This window comes from Pseudonaja textilis, chromosome Z (genome assembly GCF_049901715.1).
Source record: "Pseudonaja textilis isolate UNSWEBS1 chromosome Z, rPseTex1.2, whole genome shotgun sequence".
In the NCBI taxonomy this organism is placed as follows: Eukaryota; Metazoa; Chordata; class Lepidosauria; order Squamata; family Elapidae; genus Pseudonaja; species Pseudonaja textilis.
In genome coordinates this window covers 133,220,570-133,242,473 of record NC_142008.1, presented here as the reverse complement: position 1 = coordinate 133,242,473, position 21,904 = coordinate 133,220,570, and the positions used below count along the sequence as shown (strand labels likewise).

Below are 21,904 nucleotides of genomic sequence, written 5' to 3'. Positions count from 1 at the left end.
CTATCTATCTATCTATCTATCTATCTATCTATCTATCTATCTGCCATCAGCTAACTCAGTCTCTCAAATTTGTTTGCCGTGAGCCTGCACTGAATTTGCTTGCAAGCAAACCTTCAGTCCTAAGGGAGGTTTGGCTGTACTTAAAAGCAGAGCCAAAGATCTAAAGTCGAGCTGGAAAGCAAGAAATCCACCATTTTCTGCTTCCAAGCTAATCTAAATCTCCCAGCACAGATGATGGTCGGAAAAAGGAAAAATAGAAATTTGGCAGGCAAGTTTACCAGGTAAGGAGTGAGTGGGGAGGGTTCCCGCGGGGCATGTGGGCGGCGCAGGCACTTGTGTTTCTGCACAGCCTGGATTAACTGCTTTGCGGGGTGCTCTTGGGGTGAGATTTCTCTGCAGCCCACCAAAATCTTCTCACGGCCCACCGGTTGGTGACCACTGCTTTATATCATTGTTTATCATACAAACAACTGATTGTTCCTGCTTGTTTTTGAATGAGTTAGGTGAATTTCTAAGGCTGCACAGAGGATTCAAAAGGACAATTTGCAAAGCGTGTTGGCGCAAATGGAGTACTCCTCTCTGAGATTTTGAGGCAGCTGCTTCATCATCTAGAAAGCTCACTGCACCTGCTTCAACAGCTTTCCTGGGTTATCTTTGTGTTTACTTGTATGTATGTGTATGTGCATCCATACACTATTGCTTCACTTCATTTCACTGGCATCGTATTGGGTATATTGACTTCTCTGAGCATTTCCGTGCCTTTGGGACAACCTGGGAAAATTCTTGAAGTTTAAAAATGCAACTTTCCCAAGATGCTTTACAAAATGCCTTTTGAATTCTTTGCCATATATTAGATAAAATATATTATCTAGGATCACTTACCACCCTGAAGAAAAGCTATCTGCGTAGTTACTAAGAGCACCAGATTGATGGTACATCTTCCATCCATCTATCCATTTAAAAGGAACATATTGTGAGAGTTTACCAGTAGATGTTAATATAGCTGGTATTTATGAAAGCCAAGTGAAGCCTCCAGACCCAAAGGACTTTTAGAAACATGCGGTGGGGAAACAAAATAGGGAAGACTGGTTGCCTTGAGAATCTGCCTGTAGAAAGAACAAAAGATTTCCAGTTGATTTATTTGACTCCTGGGTTGCTGAACTAATCTTTTTCTGATCCAGCATCTTCTGGTCCTGGAATGCTTTCAGCCACAATATATATATATATATATGGGAAAAGGTGGCACTTGGACTCTGAAAGTGTGTATTTCCTTTAACAAATGAGTCTAAGTACCACTTTGAAATCATCTTGGGATGTCAGTAGAGGACAGAAAGAAGATGAGGCCCATTTCTGGAGAATTGGTGTCATGAGGGGACATTGGTGGTGAAATTAACCTAATCTTTGATCTCTCTTCAACATTTAGATGAAAAGAATGGGCAGCAGCTCCGTTTCCCAGGCACCCCAACCCGCAGCTGCCAGCCGTCTCGACGCTCTGAATCAGACATCCCAACCGAACAACATCGACATGGCTCCAAGGACAAGAAGCTTGTCTCCTCTAACGGGACTCAAGTCCAGCAACCACAAACTCCGTCCCCACAGCAGCCATGACCTATGGAGCAGGAGAGCAGCACATGGGTGGCTGGGGGAGGAAAAGCAGCCGAAAGAAGCCACCTCCAGCCCCCTGGAAATAGCTAAAGCCACCCCTAATGGACAGGAGGAGCCAACCAGCCCCATGGATGGGTCAAGGCCCACCAGGGAGGCAAGGGACAGGGTCGGAAGATGGAGATTGGTCTAGATTTAATGACCCCAACTCACCCTGGGGCAAAAAGTGGCCATGTTGGGAGAGGCCCATACTGTGAACTTGTAAATAGCTAACAAAGAACAGAAAACAGAACAAATTGACAAAACAACAAGAGGTGGGCAGGAAAACACAACATGGAACCGAAAACAAAGACAATGGACTGAAGGGGAAGAAAAAAGGAAACACACATGAGGAGAGAAACCGGGCAGGAGCCGGTGGGGGGTGAGGGATTTAATCGGATTCCTTTAGTGGGATGGTGGGGGTCTTTATTTTCTTGAACCCTTTCAGACCCCCGCCTCACTTTCTTGCCTTGAGACTTATTTTTCTCTCCCCCGCTTTTTCTTCTGTAGTATTTACAGTATCATGGTGGCATTAAGCTAAAATTATGAGACAGAGCTAGTAGGAAGATGTCCTGTGTAGGAGAGAAATTAAAAGTTACTTTTTCTTCTTTTTGATTTTTTTTTTCCATTTTATGTAACCAGTCAATGTTTTAAAAAACATTTTCATGAGTTGGGGTGAAAATATTTACCAGAATTCTAATAAACATTTTGTTACAAGACAAACTTTTGGAAAATTCTCCCCTAAATCTGTATTTAAAAAAAAAAAAAATGAGCCAAATCTAAATTTGAAATGTCGAATCAAATTAGAACTTCAGGATCCAGAAATCCAAACTACGTTGTGCTTATACTATAGTATATTTACTGGGCAGCTGGCATTTTGGAAATTTGCTCAAAAGAGAAATAGGAAAAGTAAGTAAATAAAGAAACAAAAATGCCGAATGCCAAGAATTACCTAAGCTTCAATAATAAATACAGTACAGTTTCAAATCGCAATTTTTGGAAAATCAGCAAATATAGCCTGTGCATGGCCAGGAATAGTCAATAGCGCTAAAAACGAGCCATCTGAGTTTGCAAAACAATTGTAGCACAGTGTAGTTATATTCTCCATTCTTACTCCAACTTGGGTTCTGAACTAATGTGAATGCTCTTTATTCCAATTAAATGGATTTGGGGAACTTTCAGGTTTGGTTTTTATTGTGCACTTCTCCCGCTTTGTATCACAGCTCTTTAAGGAGGTTATTGGCAGATTTTAAATTGTGTCTGTACTAAGGGCAAATGGCTATTTTAAGAGATGAATTCTTTTTTTTTTTCCAGCTGTCCCTGGATTTATAAAAGAAACATGAGTATATTTCATAACATCCCATCCTATTCTGTTTTTGCCTATGTCCTTCCACTGCCAAAATTAGGGTGTTTTTAAAAGCATTTCTATAATCTTTGCTGGCTGGCAATACCTCAACGAATTGAATATACCCCCTGATCTCAGCTTCTCATTGGCTCTGTCTCATATAATTTTAGCAGCCCTGACAGAACTCATTAACTCTTAAATGGGCTATACACAATCCAACTCCTTTCCCAAGGCCTCTGTCCTTTTTGCAAAGAGCCCAGTCCCCTCCCTATACAAGGCAGTCCTATGTATGTGTGTAGGGGTGTGTGTGTGTGTGTCTGTGTGAGTGTGAGAGGGGGGGGGGGAATTGAGAAGGAAATAATGGTGAATAGAGAGTACTGTGTTATTGATTGAAGGTAGCAGGAATTGGGGGTGGGGTGTCTCATAAAATAGGCAATTTGGATTATATGGTTGCGGTTGCCATCTTGACTTTAAAAAAAAAGGCTTTGCTTGCCCAGGATGCCCCTGAAAGGCAGAGGCGTGCGACGACACCAGGGTTAGGACCTGCCACCTCAACATTTGAACAAGGAGCAAGCTTAACAGAAATTAGTAATTGGGATGGAGACGGGAGCCAAAAAAACCTTTCATAACTCAGTTGGCAGCAAGATATTCATGCCTGGTCCTACAACTTGGGGCCTTGAGGATAGGGTAGGTTGTGGGAAGTCTCCAAAATAAGTCCTATTTCTTTTTTCTCCTTTTCATCCTGTTCGAGCGGATTCTTTTCTCTCAGCTAGGAGGGGAAGCACAAGTTGTAAGGAAAAGTGCATGTCGGCGTGCACATGAACTGGAGTTAGATACGATCTACTGTATATCCCTTCTGCCATATTTCCTAGCTGGGTCTGCCTATCTCTTTTGTGAATCCATTCTTATTGTTTGTATACACACACACACATGCACATACACATCTCCTCTCCTCTCTGATAGTCTAAACTTCCAATGTTCTATCAACCCTGGGAGGAAGTCAAAATATTACTTAGAAAAATATATATATATATATATATATATATGCAACCACTCAAATTCTTTTGCTGCTGAGAGCTGAGTGGTACTGTCTTTGAGTATGGATAAATTCATCAACAAGGTCTCTTCAAGAAAAGTGATTCTGACTACCTTGGGGAAGGATCGCTTTATATGCTATAAACACAGATACGTTCTATAACCATTTTGCAAAGAAAAAGCTCACACGTCCATCATTGTAAGGGAACCTGCAATTATTTCAGGTTTTCAGGGTATGGTCATCAAGAGATGGAGCTATCCAAATCAGAGGGGCATCTGAGTTGAGTTTTAGACACATATTCCAAACCAGGATATAAAATGTACAGGTAGTACTTACTTAATGACCACAACTGAGCCCAGAATTTCCTCTTAAGTTTTTGCGGTTGTTAAGTGGGTCATTGTGTGACTTGATTTTTACAACTGTTTTTACAAGCAAATCATGTGGTCATTAAGCAAATTGATTCTCCTGAATGGACTTTTTTTTGCCAGAAGCTAGCAAAAAATTAGCAAATTAGAGTCATATGACTGTGGGAGATTGGAACCAGTCGTAAATGCGAGTCAGTTGCCAAGCTGTAAGAAATGTGATCATGTGGCTGCAGGGAGGAGGGTGTGTTTACATTAGTTATAACTTAAGGACAGGTTGTAAGTAACTTTGGGGGTGATCTGTTATAACTTCAAATGGTCATTAAGTGACCTGTCATTAAAAGAGGAGTGTCTATGTAGGTAGTTCTCAACGTGACCACAATTGAGCCCAAAATTTCAGTTGTTAAGTGAGATTATTATGAAGTGAGTTTTGCCCAATGTTACAAGTTGTCTTGCCACAGTTGTTAATTGAATCACTGTAGTTGCCCAGTTAGTAACAAGATTGTAAAGTGAATCTGGCTTCCCCATTGACTTCGCTTGTCAGGTCACAGAAAGTGATCACATGACCCCAGGACATTGCAACCGTCATAAATGAGCCAATCACCAAGCTCCAAATTCTGATCACATGACCATGGAGATCCTGCAATGATCTAAGTGTGAAAACTGATCATAAGTCACTTTTTTCAGCACCATTGTAACTTTGAACACACATTAAGTGAATTATTGTAAGCTGAGGACTACCTGTATGGATGAAACTAACTGACCGTATCTTCAGGAATTTAAGGATAGATTTAAGTGTTTGCCAGGAATAAGGATATATGAGGTATGTGTATAAAAGTGGGCAATGAAAAGCAAGGCTGAATGATTGACTATGAGCTCAGGTCTCTGTGTTATAAAGGATGGCACCCTTAGAATCTGGGTTGAGAAGTAGTAGATGGTATATAAATTTCTGCACAAATAGGATTAAGGACAATGCAACAATTCGTGCAAAGGTTATAGCCGTGAAAGGGGATGCAGAAAGTGGCATACACAACGAAGAAATGAGACATAAATAACAGTTTATCTGCAAAATAAGTCAACATGTTTATGAATTCCATTAACAAGAAAATTTCCATTATTAACACGGAAGAGCTGGCTGGGTGATTCTAGGAATTGAAATCTGTACGTTATAAGATTGTTATAGTTGTCCACTTCTGTGTTAGAAGGTATATGAAGAGATGGTATTATTTTGGAAACAATCCATTTAGAGGCTGCCATCTTTTTAAAAAGATTTCAGGCATGCTGTGATTTAGGAATGGTTAATTCTCTTTACTGTTCCCTCCAAAGAATCATGGAACTATTCAGTATTCTTTGATTGCTGGAATTCATTTTCACACTTGCAGAAATCCATCTGGGACTCTTTCCCACTTAGCAAAAAATGTATTGTTAACTTCAATTGGTTTTAGAGGTTTTATCTCCAAATCTTTCTGGAAGACACAACCTTTCTATTTTCTACATAGTTAAATATATTCAATATAATATTAGTGGTGCATATATATGCACCAGACCTGGTATAATCTAAGAGGGAAAAAAAGAGGAAACATTCTTCTGTGAACAAGATAAACTTTACATTTATTAATTTTCCATCACAAAAGAACTGAAATTGGGCCAGGAAAAATTATTCTGTAAATACAGCAATTAAAAGTTGTCAGGGAGGAAGATAGAAACTTTTGACCCCTTTAAGGCAAAGTTTTAAGAAAACATAAAAGAAAGAGGGCAACTTTGGATTTTCAGATCTGGCCTTCTAATGGGATTATTCAACTTCATTAAATATTACGAAAAGCAAATTCCTTTTCGATCAGAGGAAGGACACTCAAAGTTGTTAACTTCTAGGAGATGTAAAGAAACTGGATTCACTCTGATGAATGTAGATCTAGTGTATACACAGATACACACATTTTAAGAAGTTGGGTATTTTCAGAAACTGGATAGTATCATCATCTTGCACGTCTGAAAGAAACAATTCATGCAAATGTAGGAATATCTGTTCTGTAGATTTTAACTGCTTAAACCGGTTTTAGAATATAAGTACATGTAGTTTAGTCAGCTTTGAGGTAACAAGATATACTCTGCAAAATGGTTGGGTAGCATCTTTATCTGCTTTCTTCATTTGTTCTCATTCATAGCTCAGTTGGCAATGATGGAAGAAGAGGAGGAAATATATTCATTTTTTATATATACTAAGGAATCAATAGTCCTACTAGGAGGGGAAAAAAACTTTTCATCACTTTTCAATTTGTAACGAATTCTTCCATCAAGCTGGTTTGGGGGCTGAGCTAGCCAATTGGAAAGTTACTAGCAGAAAATTAAATAGATTTTCTTTTAAAAAAACTATTTAAAAAACAAAAGAACACATTCAGCAGATGATAAGTAGATCTTTTAATGAAAAACACCGGGGCTAAATTCCCTGTAAGAACAAAAAAGGCTGAATCCTTATAAAGGACACTTAGGATACTTTCTCCTTTACCACAAAATTATATGGAACCAAAATAGGATGGCCAAATAAGACGACTTTTCAAATGAGAAAATGACAGGTCAGGCAATGTTTTGGGTTCTCTTTCCCTCACAGCCAAATTCTGAGGACCTCATGCAACGTTTTTCCACAAAATAAAAAAATAATAATAATAATCAGGCCTGGTGCATAGATTCATCAAGGCGCCACTTTCAGAGCGAAAGAGTTTGTACCGATATCTGCACATTCTGGGAATTCTCGTCTGTACATCGGGGCTGTACATGGATTGAGCAGCCGCCGATGTGCCAGAAATCCACCGCAAAAAGGCCAAACAGCAGGAAGAGGTCCATGGCCATGGCCCATTCGCAGTAGGCCGCCTCCGAATCCAGTTTCAGGAAAAAAAGAATAACCGCTGAAGTTGAAAAGTCAAGGCATCATAATTTCCAGCTAGTAGAATCAAATTCACAACAGATTTGGAGAGGGTGAGATATATTCCAGGGATGGCTTCAGTCTGTTTTCCTTTGTGGGAAAACACAAACTGGTTTCACAGTAATCTTGCTAAGCCAGGGATGAGGAACAGACGGGTTGCCTATAACCCTTGGAACTTTTGAGCTCCAAGATTATATAGGTAGTCCTCGACTTACGGTAAAATTGGGCACAATATCTCTGTTGCTAAGTGAGATATTTGTTAAGAGAGTTTCTTTTTTTGCATTGGTTATGAAGGGAATCACTGCAGTTATTAAATTAGTAACACGGTTATTAAGTGAATCTGGCTTCCCCATTGATTCTGCTTGTCAGAAGTTTGCAAAAGGTGATCGTGTGACCCCCTGGGACAATGCAACCGTTGTAAAGATGAATACGTTGCCAGGCATCTGAATGTTGATCATGTGAGCCTAAGAATACCACTGGGGTCATAAGTGTGAAAAACATTCATAAGTCACTTTTTTCAGTGCAGTTATAACTTTGAATGGGCATTAAATGAACTGTTGTAAGTTGAGGACTACCTGTACCACCAAAACCGGCAGCAAATTTCAGCAACCCCGTTGTTATCACTTTCTAAGGAAATTTTTACGCATTAAAAACACCAGAGTAAAAATATTTTTAACCAGACCCATCCTCCTCCTCCCTGAAAATCAGGGCCCTAAAATTTGGATCACAGCCCTTACAAAGCATACCAGCTACCACTAATCCTCAAAATCCTCCAACATTGAAAAATGTGAAAGTATTCTTTTAACAGCTAAAACGTTGCTTATGGCTGGGTAAAAACTATCTTAACTAAGCCAGAAATGGCTGGATTCAGAACACCTCTACAAAAAAAGCACCTTTACAATCCACAAGAACTGGGGTTCATGATTAAAAAGTAAACCATAATGTGGATTGGTTGGTACTAAAGAAAGGTCAGATCAGTGAGAACGTATCTATTCCTTCGAAAAGGAACTCAATTGCAGCTAGGTAATGTACGAATCTTGTCAAGGGAGCAAGATTTGCCCTTCTTTCCCCTTGCAGAGTTGCTTGCTTGCCAAGGATAGATTTGCTAGTTCAAAGCAGAAACGCTTGCTTCTCGTGGCCTCTTATGGCCAGAGGATAAATCAGCAGGCTAAATGGGAAAACAAATGTACGAGACTCTACAGGATGAGTTTAAGGGACATATCAGATATCCTGACAGGGTTACTTTCTCATACCAGCCATGGAAAAAGTGTTTCCAGGCTCTTAATAAGAGATTCTTCAATACCATTCCCTTAAAATCTATGGAGATTCTTAAGTCATACAGGCCACGGTTGTCCCAAAGGTGCTTTTTTTCCCAAAGGGAACTGGACCTTCCTTTGTTTTTCCTTGAAGACATTTTGCTTCTCATCTGAGAAGCTTCTTCGGTTCTGATGACAGAATTGAAGAATTTTTTGGGATGAGAAGCAAAATGTCTTCAAGGAAAAACAAAGTCCAGTTCCCTTTGGGTAAAAAAAAAGCATCTTTGGGACATTCCCTAAGGATCTGAAGACTGATCTTGCAACACTCCCTAAAACATCTTAAGAGAAAATCTCATGAGGCTCGCGTGCCTCTTCCAAACGAACGTTAGAGCAAAAGTAACAAGGATTCTATCTCTCCAGGGTCCCTTCAACCCTGAAGACGGCTAGCTCTAGCTTCACCATCTCTTCCCGGACACCCCTACTCCAGAACTGTAATTCCTGCCTTCCCACCTGCCCACCCCATACTCCATCTGTGCCAATCTCTTATTCAGGATACTGGAAATAAACAAGCCGGAACCACAAAAGCTAAGAAAGAACCGGAGTGGTCCAATCCAGGTTCCTCCATGTCTTGGTTTCACTTGGTTGGTCAGATAGGTCTGGACCCAGAAGTAAAGGATGCCAATCACGAAGGCCAAGAATGCGCCTGTCACGTGGACTTCCAGTTCGTTATATTGCTGCAAAAGAGGAAAAAACAGAAGGGACGTTCCATGTCTTTAAATGACGAGGAAGAACTTTTAACAGGTAGAACAATAATTATACAGATTGTGCAATCAAATACAGGTAGCCCAAGGACTTACGATCACAACGGAGCTTAAAGTATCTGTTATTAAGCGAGACACCTGTTAAGCGAAATTTGCCCCATTTTACGACCTGCCTTTCCACAGTTGTTAAGTTAGTAATGCAGTTATTAAGTGAATATGGCTTCCTCATTGATTTTGCTTGCGGAAATGGCGCAGAATGTGATCACATGACCCTGGGACACTGCAGCGGTCATAAATATAAGTCAGTTGCTAAGCACCTGGATTTTGTTCATATAATCAAGGGGTTGCTGCGACGGTTGTGTGAAAAATGGTCCCAAGTCACTTTTTTTTTCAGTGCTGTGGGCAACTTTGAACAGTCGCTAAACAAGTTGTTGTAAAGTGCTACTTCCCAGCTTCAACTGGTAGAATTGCCCCAGAGGGAAAAACTTTAATAGTCTTTAATACTAATTTAAATTAAAGGAATCATTGTGTATGCCACCTTGACTTAGAGTAGACAGTTGCTTAGCAAGTGTTCCAATTTACGACCGACCTCCCCACAGCTACTTGACCTGTTTTTGGAGTTTGACAGCCACGCTCTCTCTCTCTCTCTCTCTCTCATGATCAGTTACAACATCCCACACAGTCATGTGACTGAAGTTTTCTGTTTTTTTGCCAGTTTCCCACAATTCCTTCTGATTAAAAATGCCCATTGGGGAAAAGGGACTTGTTTAACAATCAATGTTTACTTAATGACCATGGTGTTTGCCTAACCTTAAACACTGAAAGAGGCATTTTCCTATTTTCTTTTAAACAGATATCTCTTTCTCTCTCCTCCCCATCTTTCTCTCATCTCTTTTTCTTTCTCTCTTTCTCATCTCTCTTTTTCTCATCTCTTTCTCTCTCTCATCTCTCCCTCTTCCTGTGGTTGCGGTGTGTGTGGGGGAAGGAACACCTGAACCGATGCTGGGTAGTGGGAATCTGACTAGCCAGTGCTGAAGACCAGGTGGCTGGCGGGGAGGTGGGGCAATCCCACAGTCTCCCCAAAAATAACGCTTCCGGTGAGGAGGAAGAGAAGCACATTGGGAGGAGACTTGGTGGGTGTCAGAGAGGCGGCGAGCGCTTCGTGACACCTGAGGGGGTTGAGCCTCCCTGCTCCCAATTGTTGGCAGCTTCCTGCTTCTCTGAAGCCGTGCTAACGGCATTCAACCTGGGTGTTTCCCTCCTCCTTCTCAGCCCCGTACATACAGAGCAAACACTCACAAATTTCACGGTGCTGGAGGGACTCGCCCACGCACCGATTCCTTGCAGAAGATCCTCCTGGTGCCTTGGGGGCATGCTCTACCAGAGAAAGAGAAGAATTGCCAAACTTTTCTTCCCCTTCCCTTCACGGAGGAATTGCTTGAGAGGCAGCTCCTGTCGCCTGGCTGTCCGTTTATGGTCCCCCCCCACGTCACCCCCCCCCACGTCAAAGTACCTTAAAGGGGCAGGCTGTGGCAGCTGCCTTCACGCTGGAAGGGAGGAAGAAAAGTTCTGCAACTCTTCTCCTCGGGCATACACACACACACACACACACACACACACATACACACAGAGCAGGCACACGTGGCGCTGGAGGGACTCGCTCAAACATCGACTCCTTGCAGAAGATCCTTTGCATGTGCACGGCGCTGGAAGGACTTGCCCATGCACAGAAGGTCCCAGCCTCACGTGCCCATACTCTGCGTGAATGCCCGAGAAGGAAGAAGACAAGTTTTTCTTCCTCTCTTCTGACACACACTGGCTAGGCAGTGTCATGTGGAGTAAGTGTCCTCCCAGCCAGCGCAGCCATGGGGCTCCAACCTCATAAGTTTGCAGATACCCCAGGATTCCCAGCTTTGGTTGCAAGAACTGCAGACAGCCTTTCCCACCACATACATCCTCCTCCCGCCACCCTATGTGAGGCAGGAGGCCCGACAGAAAGCGCCGGGCCCAAAGATAACACCCTCCATGACGGAGCCCTTCCCAGGGAACAAAACAAGAACTTGTTGCGCATGCGAGCGATGTTGTGCATGTGTGATAAGGACTGACTGGGCAGTGAGCGGAGAAGCGGGCAGAGAGGGGTGGGGCCAGCCAGGAGCCCGTTTTACCGGTTCTTCGAACTACCGGGAACTGTAATGGACTGAGCCGGTAGAATCCCACCCGTTTACAGCCCCCTCTAAGTAGTTTAGAGTCATCATATTGCCCCCCCCCCAAATAATCTGGGCCCACATTTTACTGATCTCAGAAGGATGGAAGGCCGATTCAACCTTGAGCCAGGCAGGATTGAACTGCTGGCAGTGGGCAGAGGCAGCTGCAACACTGCATTCTAACCATTGCGCCACCAAGGCCTTGAATTAAGCTGTGGGGTAGTGAGACTCAATGTAGATCAGCTTCAAAAGGTGGAGGTATTTTTTTAGGTTTAGGGACTGAAACTATGCAATAGTGTAGAAGACCCTTGACTTTCTATCTGTGGAGATTCTGTCTATCATTTCTGAGTAGATTTCTATCTATGGAGATTCTGTCTATCATTTCTGAGTAGATTTCTATCTATGGAGATTCTGTCTATCATTTCTGAGTACCCTGTTTCTCCAACAGTATGGCCTCCCCCAATAGGAAGTCCCAGCATGTTTTATAGGCATGAAATGAAATTAAGCCCCTCCCCCCCAAATTAAGGCCTATATTAAAACATGTGAAATGGGGGGGAAGGGTGGGGGGGCTTGCCGTTAGGAAGTACTCTTGTTGCACACCCGGATATGGTGCTGCCTGCGTTGACCCCGATACGAAGTGCCCCACCAACGCCGAGATCAACATCCAAGCCATCACCGCCCACCCGAAGATGCAAGGGGGGCGGGAATTAAGTCACCCCCGAAAAGACGGCCTAGCCATTTTTTGGGGGCTCAAAAAAAATAAATAAGACCCAGCCTTATTATATGAGAAACACGGTAGATTTCTATCTATGGAGATTCTGTCTATCATTTCTGAGTAGATTTCTATCTATGGAGATTCCTTGATTTTCTCTCCCCCCTCCCCCGATGTTTTTACTGGTCTCAGTGGTAGCTTACCTGGAAATTCCCCACTAATGATGCACCAAAGGCACAAAGTACACCTAAAATAAGTCCAAGTAGATTCAGACGGGAATGACAGCCATAATCTCGGATTTGTTGATACTTCAGAAAGCAGATCACCACACCTGAAAATAACAATGGGATAAATTTCTATCATTTTTTTCCCCTTTTGGCCATATAAATTTATGCCTAGGCATGGTTTCTTTCAACAGGGTTCACTGAAAAAAAAAATCACCTTTGGTTGGTTTGCTCAACACTTAAACATGGTGAAAAACTCACTCAAGAAACACCAACAAGTGGAAATAGTGCCTCCTGTAGACAATATAGTAGAACTGCACTTGGTTTATCATAGCAAAAATGCAGGAGTCAGAGAGCACCTTTTCTAAGTAACAATTGGTATTAAAACTCTCCAGAGCTGAAGCTGAGCTAATGTCTTTTAATTAAATTTGTTATTCAGAAAAGATGATGCCAAACTTTTGATGTTTTTTTTTTAACATGGAAAGAATTTGCTGAACATTTTATTATTTCAAAGCAAGTAGAGTAGAGTATAGCAGAAGATAAGAGGGAGTCGGGACCTTGGAGGTCTTCTAGTCCAGCCCCTACTCAAGCATGAGAACCTGTCCTACACCATTTCAGATAAATGGTTGCCTAGTCTCTTCTTTAAAACCTCTCAGGATGGAGCCCCAATTTCTGATTTCTGAACGCAAGCTGTTCTACTGGTTAATTGTCCTTATTGTTAATTCCAGGTTGCTTCTCTCTTTGGTTAGTTTTCAACCAAAATTGTTTCTTGTCCTGCCCTCTGGCGCTTTGTAGAATGATTTGACCCATTCTTCTCTGCAGCAGCCCCTTAGGTTATGATGAGTCCCTGGTTGTATTCAAGAGCAAGAATCCCAAAGTTACATAGATCAAAGTGTTGATCAAAAACAGTTTAAGTATCTATAGAGATTCCAGGGGAGAATTACTTACAATTGCAAGATAAGAAAGGAGACTGGAGAACTAGTCACAGGGTGAGGGGGCTACAATAATTTTCTTTGAAATGCAACAAGGCACCTTTTATATAAGAGAAATGCCAAAATTGTTATTCTAACAAGTTGACCTTGCATTTAACTGCAGAAAGATGAAAGATAAGGAAGCAATCTTTGCTGGTCTCCTTAAATCAGCTGCCTTTCACTAAAAACATATATTCTACTGGCAATAACACTTCACTGGAAACTTTGACCCAACTAAAATAAAGTTACAATTAATTGAATTAAAGAACACATTTATCGATCACAGCTTCTGGATTCATGCAACACAATAAGCCATAACTGTGTGTAAAGCTTGAGGACTGTGTAACATGTTCAGTATTCTGAAATCCTTGACTGTTTCTTTAAAAAAAAAGGAGCTCTACAGAAGGAATAGATCCTAAGAAAAACAATTTTAGCAAGTCACCCTGGTTTCTTCTGAAAGGGGTGAGAGGTCGTCAGGATTCCCATATTCAGGAGTATCCATTTTAAGAGAGGGCAGATTGAACCTGTTTACCTGAATTGATTGATGTATTAAGGTATTAACTACATGGTCTTGTAATAATTTACAATAAGAGGAATAGATGGAAATACCTTACCTAAAAAGGCTCCTAGATTAAGAATTTGTCCAAACACACAACTCTGGGGTGGATAAGCACCGCATGTGCTGAGAAACGAGAAATTAGGAAATTTCACATAACTAGGTGCAATTTTAGAAGCTAAGGCTGTTTTCCTAGTTGCTTCAGAAGTCCCCATCCCAATATGTTTATGTTCAAATTGGCCAAAGACTGACTTTCCCCAGGCTGGTGCTTAGGTTATAATTCTCATCAATTTACTCCTGTAGCAAAGCTCGATTTAAAAAAGAAACAATAGTTGATTTTTTCTAGTATATATTTGAATGTTTTCTGTGTAAAATAAAGTTGACACAGTTTATAGCTTGGGCCAGGATCTCCAAATTTGGCAAATTTAAGACTTGTAGACTTCAACTCCCACACTGGCTGAGGAATTTTGGGAGTTGAAGTCCACAAGTCTTAAAGTTGCAATTTTGGAGTCCCCTGGCTTAAGCTAGGCAGATAAATCCCCCCTTTTATCAGATGGCCCTGTTTGTCCTCTCTCTCTCCTGCATCATTTGAAGGGTAGATAGTTTCTACTCAAATTTTCCCAAGATCAAATGTAAATGTAAAAGTTAATTATAATTTAGGCTTGTCAGATTCTTAAGCAAATTTGGATGAGCAAGGTGATTTACATGCCCTAACTCAACTGGCATGTGATTTATTCACATACATTAATTAATAACAATAAAGTACAGGTAGTCCTCAACTTACAACCATTTGTTCAGTGACTATTTGAAGTTACAACAGCACTGAAAAAGGGGATTTATGACCAAGTCCTCAACTTATAACCACCACAGTATCCCCATGGTCATGTGATCAAAATTCAGCCACTTGGCAACTGGCATTCATCTAAAAGAGTTGCAAAATCCACCATTTGCCACCTGATTTGCTTAATGACTACATTATTCACTTAAATGCAGTTATTTGCTTAACTGTGGCAGCAAAGGTTGCCAAACTGAGTGTGGCTCACAAAAAATCACCTTGCTTAGCAGTGGAAATTTTTATCCCCAGTGTGGTCATAAGTTGAGGACATAAGTTGAAGTGTAGGCAAAACACTTCTTCCACCTATCCAAAACCCTTTCTTAACCATTTGTCCACTTTATCCTAAAATCCTCAATTGTTTACTCGCTTACGTTTTTACCCCTTTTGATTTAGGACAGCTAACCCAAATCATGGCAATTTCCAGATATGTGGACTTCAACTCCCAGAATTCCACAGCCAGGCATGGCCACTAAGGAGAATTCTGGGAGTTGGAATTTAAGATAGCGTTTCCCAACCTCTGGTATGAAATTGCTAAGGTTCAGAAACACTATCTTAAATCATAAGCGACAAAAATATAAGCAGGGAAAGAATTTGGAGTGGCTGTTCTACAAGACAGGAGCAACTACAAAAAAACGTCCTTCACCTCTACCAGTGATAACTTGGCCTTTACGAATTGGGAAAGAACAGGATCAGAACAGAACAAGATTCTCTGGAAAATTGTTTGTAGGTTGGTGAGGTAACCTCCCCCACCTGCCTCCCCAAAATACTTGAATTTGGAATTTTTCCTCTTACCTGATATATGGAAAAGCTTCTGTGATGTTGACGGAGCCGTTTGTAACTGCCATGGCAAATCTGAAGAAATGGGAACCTGGTGAGACAGCTAGAACAATCTTACTGAAAGTTAAGTGTTATTCCCAGCTAACTTAGACAATATATTGCAGGCACATTTGGGAGTGTCAAAATATGCAAGCGATGGGTGTGAAATCCCCATGGAAGGCCCGTTATCTTTAATGTGCATTTTCTAAAGTAGGCAGGGTTTTGTTGTGATGCCATCTTCATGGCTTTCTTCCCAATACATGTTGCTGCTACATAATGCACATTACAGCTGTGCACACCTTAGTAGTGTGTTTTGGACTGTGTGTGAACAAAGCAGCTTGTTTCACATGAAACTTTGCCCCACCATGAAAGTTAGCATGACTCCTTAAACACCAACACCTTTTTCACACTCAGGCAAAAAAAAATTTCACTTAACTATCTTGCTTAGTAACAGATATGTTGGGCTTAATTGTGGTAGATTATCCAAATATACAATTCTAGTACAGATCATCCAGCATTTCCCCCAGCAATGGTTTCTTAGGTATATGTATTTTTAACATAAATCAGCTTTCTCTAATCCGAAGCTCTCCAAATATGAGTTTGATGAGATTTCTAAGAATGAAGACCGGAGTATCAGAAGTCCATGTTAATATTAATCTACCAGGTGAGCTACCAAGGAGAAGGATAAGAATTTGTCACATAGCCAACATTATATGGAAGACATTTTGACTCAGCATAATGTTAATCTTGTTACTTCAAATATCTGGGATTATTAAAGGCAGCACAATTTGTGGTTCAAGCTGTAGTTCTGCCAATGACTCCTTAGCAATTGAAGCCCATTCACCCTATTTAAAACTTTGCAATTTTTTGAAGTGCTAGAGGAACTGTACTGCCAAACAGAGACAACAATTCTCACAGAATTCCACAATTGTGCCAAAGTAAGGCAATTTACTCCAATTATAGAGCATTTTAACAGAAAGATTCTTTGTGGAAAGATGATTAAACTGCCTAATTAAAGATTAAAAGTAAGCCCTATTTTGTACCATTAAAACATTAACTGAACAGGTTAGGGTGAGGCCATGCCTGCTTTTATTAACATATCCATTTTATTGTGTAACATCTTATTATGCATCATATTGTTCCTTCAACAAAGAAAATTAACACAACTTACTTAGAATGGCCACAGATGAAACTATTGTAATAGTTAAGAATGGAAGCTAGCAGATTTAGTTATATGTTAGATACACCTCATTTTGGGAAGGCAAAAGGTCTCTCCTATAGTAACGTGTCAGAGCTTTTATAAAAAATCCATTTTCCTAGATCCCAGAGAAAGAACAAAGATTCCCATCCATTGTTAGAGCCCAAGAAACTTGGGAGCCTTTCTTTGGAGCTCTTGCCTCACCCACTATTCAACTGTGGGCTATGCTGTCTTTTATTTTGGCAACATATCTTCACCCAGTTCCCCACAATCTTCATGAGGCATGAATCCAGGTAGTCAATTAGACTTTTCTGCTACCTCTGAGCTTCCCATCCCCACCCCCAACACAATCTAATTTGTGCTTCACTTCTAGTGTTCCAACCAGCCCTTAACCTCAACTATTTGCCCCACCATGCATTTATTACTCACACAACCCAGAAGCCACAAATGCCCACTGCAGCCAGGAGCACCGGAAGCAGAGGCCAAAGCAACATGGTGATTGTATACCTGAAGGCAAAGAAAAAAGAAAAAAAAAACCAGGAGAAGACAATTAAATGTGACCTGAAGTCACAGGAATAGGATTGAAGGGGGAACAAAATGGGATCAACCAGACAAGAGCCTATCTCCCTGAATTCTATGGACCTCCTAGATAATAAACATGAGATAAAATAATTACAAGGCAGGTTTCCTGGAATCCTTAATTAAGCCCATCGACAAGGTGATTTCCTGAGTCTGTTAAGTCAAGGAAGTCTCATCAGCCCTCTGCAAAAGGCTTCTGATTTGCAAGTGGATGCCACGAGAAATAAAGAGGGAAAGGAGGGAGGTTTAAATATCTAATTACAATTATATGGGTAAAGGTGTAAGGCCATTCCTCTGGCTCAACAGCCAACCAGCAAGGCTAGCTTCCTGCCAATAATGAAAACAAAAGATTTTTTCCCCCCCTCATAGCTAGGGACCATGAAAAATTGCACTGAAATCTAGGTATACTATTTGGGAACTGGCACAGTTCTGCTTACTATGCTGTTAGACAACATGCAACATGTGTCCCGTTGGGGTCTTTGGAACAGATAATGGGAGAATTGAATACTATATTTGATTAGCCAAAAGATACAGAAGGAATCAGATATTTTGAGCTTGGTTTCTTGTTTGAAACTTTGGACTTAAGGAATATGGAGAATTTCCTTACCCTGGAGTTATCGGCTTGCTGTAGTGTTCAGGGTCCTCCCCCACACCCCCTTCAGGATCATAACTCTCTTGCCGAAGAAGTGAAAGTATGCCAGGGTGTTTTCTAATCACACACCCAACTCTGGGCTCCTCAGCTGGGGCAAAGGGCACTGACAGTGCTATCAATCTAAGATTTTTGTCCCGGCAAAAGCTTCATTACATATGTAACTGACAGCAAAAGCAAATTTTATTTATGCTTTATCAAGTCCTGGTGCTCTTGTAAGAATCTGTTCGTTTATTCTTTCAGGAGGATCCCACTCTGTAGGGTTTGCTCCCGTTTATCTAAAATCTATCAGTACAATCAATACAGTCAATATGGTCACTGGCTATAGTTCCTTAGAATTTGAGGAATTAAAAGTTCAGAATTTTTAGAGGATCCCTCTGTTGGGAGCCTTACATGGATATGGGAACCCAGGTTCTTGTAGGATTAATGAATTTTGCATGAAGGCAGTTGATTTAACATCCTCATTCATTGCAACTGTTGAGTTTAGCACAGTTGTTTAGAATCTGGGAACCACACTAGGGGAATTAAGCAATCATGGTCCCACATCGCAATCTTAAAGGGCAGCAAAGATGAAACCTAGCCAGGATTCATTTGCATTTGCCTCATTGTATGTAATCTACTTTTTGATTGTGTAGCCCTCCCAAAGTCTGGGAATCTGCATCTTTGGGAGAAGGTAATATTCTGCTGCCAAGTTTGCTAAAACTCTGGTTTTTTTCCACTATTCTTGACAAATGACTATTAGTTATATCTTGAAGAAGTGAAAGGTGAAATGCATTCAAATAAACAGGAAGGGAAGGATTGGTCTCCACCTCCACCTTCCCTAACCTGGTTCTTGGTTGATGTCTTGGATCACAATTCTCATTATCCTTAGTAGCAGAATGGCCTGCGGATTGAAGATGATGGGCATAGTCAAAGGGTGCAAGAATGCACCTAAATGGAGAAGGCTGCTTTTAGTCCAACCCCTGCCTTCTGACTAGTACCCAAAAGACCCTTGACTTAGCCACACTCCCTTTCCTTAGTAGTAAAATTGTGTTCTGAGGGTCTGACAGATTTTGCTCAAGGAATGTCACTCACTGCCCTTCGTGCAATATGATGTTACAATTCTTTGGTGCTGGCACAGATGTAACCTGCAGCTTACATGAAGCCAGTGTATTTTTTCTTGAAGGAATGTAGGAATCTTGAATTTAAGAAACTGGATTTGCAGCAACACATGGAAGGCTGATCCAGGTAAAAAGATGGTGGGAAACATTTTGTCACCTACGAATCAAAAGACAGTGATTTTAGGACCCGAAAAGTGAATCTGCGTAACCTAAGAGTAGTCAACTAATCTGATTTTTAAGATGTGTCTTTGCAGCTAAGTTCATGAAATGCATTTTTGGGGGGATGGCTGATTTTGTACAGTCTGCTAAACTGAAACCAAGTGTTAATACTGCAGATAGAGCTGCATTTTTTTTTTGCTAAGGGCAAACAAGCAAGCCGTATTATGGCTTTGATGCATGAACTAGGCCAATTGTGGTTTATTCTATAAATCTGGACATAAGGATGAAAAGCCATGGCTAGTACCAACTGAATACCACCAGAACTAATCATACAGATCTTTATTAATTACATTTGTGTACTTTCCAATCTACCCAAAAGCAATATTGGGAGGTGTACAAATCTGCTATACTTTTCAATAAAGAAGGAATGGAGGGATGGATGATTAGCATGATCATGAATTGATTAGCATGATTTGGGTCAGTATGTGACAAACCTAATCATTCCAAATTACAAACCATTATTCTGTGGCTTACTATTGTTTAGATTAGGTTAATTATATCACTAATGTGTTATTTTATATTGTGACACTGATGGTGAAGGGATGGTGTTAGTATACAATGTTTACTGATGAGCCTCAAGTGTTCATGTACTTCTCTTCCCTATTATTTGAGAAGCAAGGAGGGTAAATGTGTGTTTTAGGGAGTTTGGCTAAACCAAATTTCCTTCAAGGTGGGAAATTAGGGCTTATTCTAGTTAGCCAACAAAGGAGGACTTGAATCGTCATTTGATTTTGGTTCTTAGACTACAGTTACCAAAGTAAGGAAGTTGCATAGACAGAGAAGTTAATAAAGGGAGGATATTCAAAACAATTTGCATATCTGAATAAAACAAACAAGACTTGAAGAGGAGAATTACCACCAACTTCACTTAACAAACTGTTTTGCAGTGTGCTAATTATTCTGCTGGGCAATGTCTAGACTCCCTATCTTGCAGATTGTAAGACTGTCCCTAAATGGCAGAGTTCTGGAGAAGCAAGAATCTTGTACAATATTTTTGCAACTGGGTTAAGGAGATTTTTTTTCCTCTACTGGACAACAATAGAGAGAAAACTCATTTAACTGTCTCACTTAGCAACAGAAATTTTGGGCTCGATTGTGGTTGTAAGTTGAGGATTTATATATTTCTTCTCCCATGAGGATCATGTAAGCCATCCAGAGTCACTGAAAGTCAGTGGGACGACCCTATGTGTAAATTCTCTAAATAAATAAATAATTCTGTTGTCTGCCAAAGCCAAGAGAATATCTAGGGGAAGATACTATGTTGTAGGAGGCAAAATAAACTAAAATTCATACGCAGAAATATAGCCAGGTCAGTGTTCTCAGATGTATTTTGTACAAATATAAAGGGATAATTTGGAAAAATAAGAGAAAAACCCAGCTTTCATATGGTTTATAAACAACTATGCTTGCAAAAGTAAAACTGGAGATTTAAAAAGAGCAGGCATTTTTAAATTATCCAGTATTTTTTGTTTCTTTTCTTCCAGTGCAACAATTAGAAAAGGGAGAAGATTGGAAAAATGCTAATAACAACAAAGTTATGTCCTCTTTAGTTATGTGTTGAGCTGAGTGTCTCTGGGACAGTAGCACCCCTTAATTGTGATTTAGAGCTCCAAACTCACTGGAGAATTCTGGGAGTTGAAGTCCACTCATCTTAAAATCCATGAGATAAGAGAAGCACTGTTAAAAATCACACAACTATACTGCTACAAATATCAGAAACAGGGGTAGGATTTTATAGTGCCCGAAGGACATATAGGCTTTTCTCCTTTTGGTTCTAATTATGGACCACACATGCCCTGGCAACTTTTTTTATCCAAGGCCTGTGAGTGAAAGAAGCTCCTATTTTTAGTTCCGTTGATGTTAAAGCACTATTTTCCCCTCAAGGTTGACATTGTCCAAGGACAGCCTCAAAGTATGCAAAATTCATCAAGCTTTGCTACCCATCATCTTGGGAGGGAAGTGGTGGTATCTGAGAACAGGTGCAGGAGAGTGTCAACAATTGGGATAGCAAAGTTGATGACAGTCCAGCTTCTGCCAACTCTAGGATGGTTGGACAGCACTTTGATTCATTCATGGAGAAAGACCATAAATATGATTATTAAAGAAATGTCCTATGTTAGTTAGAGATGCCAACAGGGACGATAGGGAGTGGCTAAGAAACTGAGGTAATCTAAAGTTTGGTCTAGTGCAGGGCTGTTAAACTCCTGGCCTGCAGACTGGATGTGTCACATGCTGGCCACATCCACGCCCGGTTTAGCGTAGGGGAAAAAAGTCCCGATATGTCATGTGATGCTGCCATGACGACATGAGTTTAACATCCCTAGTTAGTGGTTTAGGTTGCTGGCCTAGAAATCAGGAGATGGTGAATTCTAGTCCTGCCTTAGACATGAAAGCTGGCTGGGTGACTTTGGGCCAATCACCAGAAGACTATGAGTTCTAGTCCCGCCTTAAGTCTGAAAGCTTAGGTAACTTTGGGCCAGCCATTCTCTCTCAGACAAACCCACCTCACAGGATTGTTGT

The 21,904-nt window shown here is 40.8% G+C and overlaps 2 protein-coding genes across 7 annotated transcripts in view; one reads left to right on the top strand and one right to left on the bottom strand.

Moving 5' to 3' along the window:
- Positions 1–3,118, top strand: part of BRSK1 (BR serine/threonine kinase 1) — a 54,781-nt gene extending 51,663 nt beyond the window's left edge. For all 6 annotated transcript variants that reach the window (XM_087917720.1, XM_087917722.1, XM_026711874.2 and 3 more), the window contains one exon: positions 1,424–3,118. In XM_087917720.1, the coding sequence (XP_087773846.1) occupies positions 1,424–1,608 (185 nt within the window). In that variant the 3' untranslated portion in view covers positions 1,609–3,118. The remainder of the gene's footprint in view (positions 1–1,423) is intronic.
- Positions 3,119–5,069: 1,951 nt separating this feature from the next.
- TMEM150B (transmembrane protein 150B) lies at positions 5,070–17,338 on the bottom strand. Its single transcript, XM_026712076.2, has 6 exons — positions 17,267–17,338; positions 15,616–15,675; positions 14,047–14,114; positions 12,441–12,568; positions 9,117–9,294; positions 5,070–7,287 (listed from the first exon to the last, which is right to left on the bottom strand). Exons 1-6 carry the CDS (start codon positions 17,329–17,331, stop codon positions 7,088–7,090), a joined length of 699 nt encoding a protein of 232 aa, XP_026567861.1. The 5' UTR covers positions 17,332–17,338; the 3' UTR covers positions 5,070–7,087.
- Positions 17,339–21,904: the final 4,566 nt, after the last annotated feature.

Coding starts and splice junctions, on each gene's coding strand:
- TMEM150B (XM_026712076.2), bottom strand. CDS start 17,331: ATGTTGCTTTGGCCTCTGCTTCCGGTGCTCCTGGCTGCAGTGGGCATT. Junction 14,115..15,615: donor GAAGCTTTTCCATATATCAG/GTAAGAGGAAAA, acceptor CTCGTTTCTCAG/CACATGCGGTGCTTATCCAC. Junction 7,288..9,116: donor TTCCGGCTTGTTTATTTCCA/GTATCCTGAATA, acceptor TTTCAACTTCAG/CGGTTATTCTTTTTTTCCTG.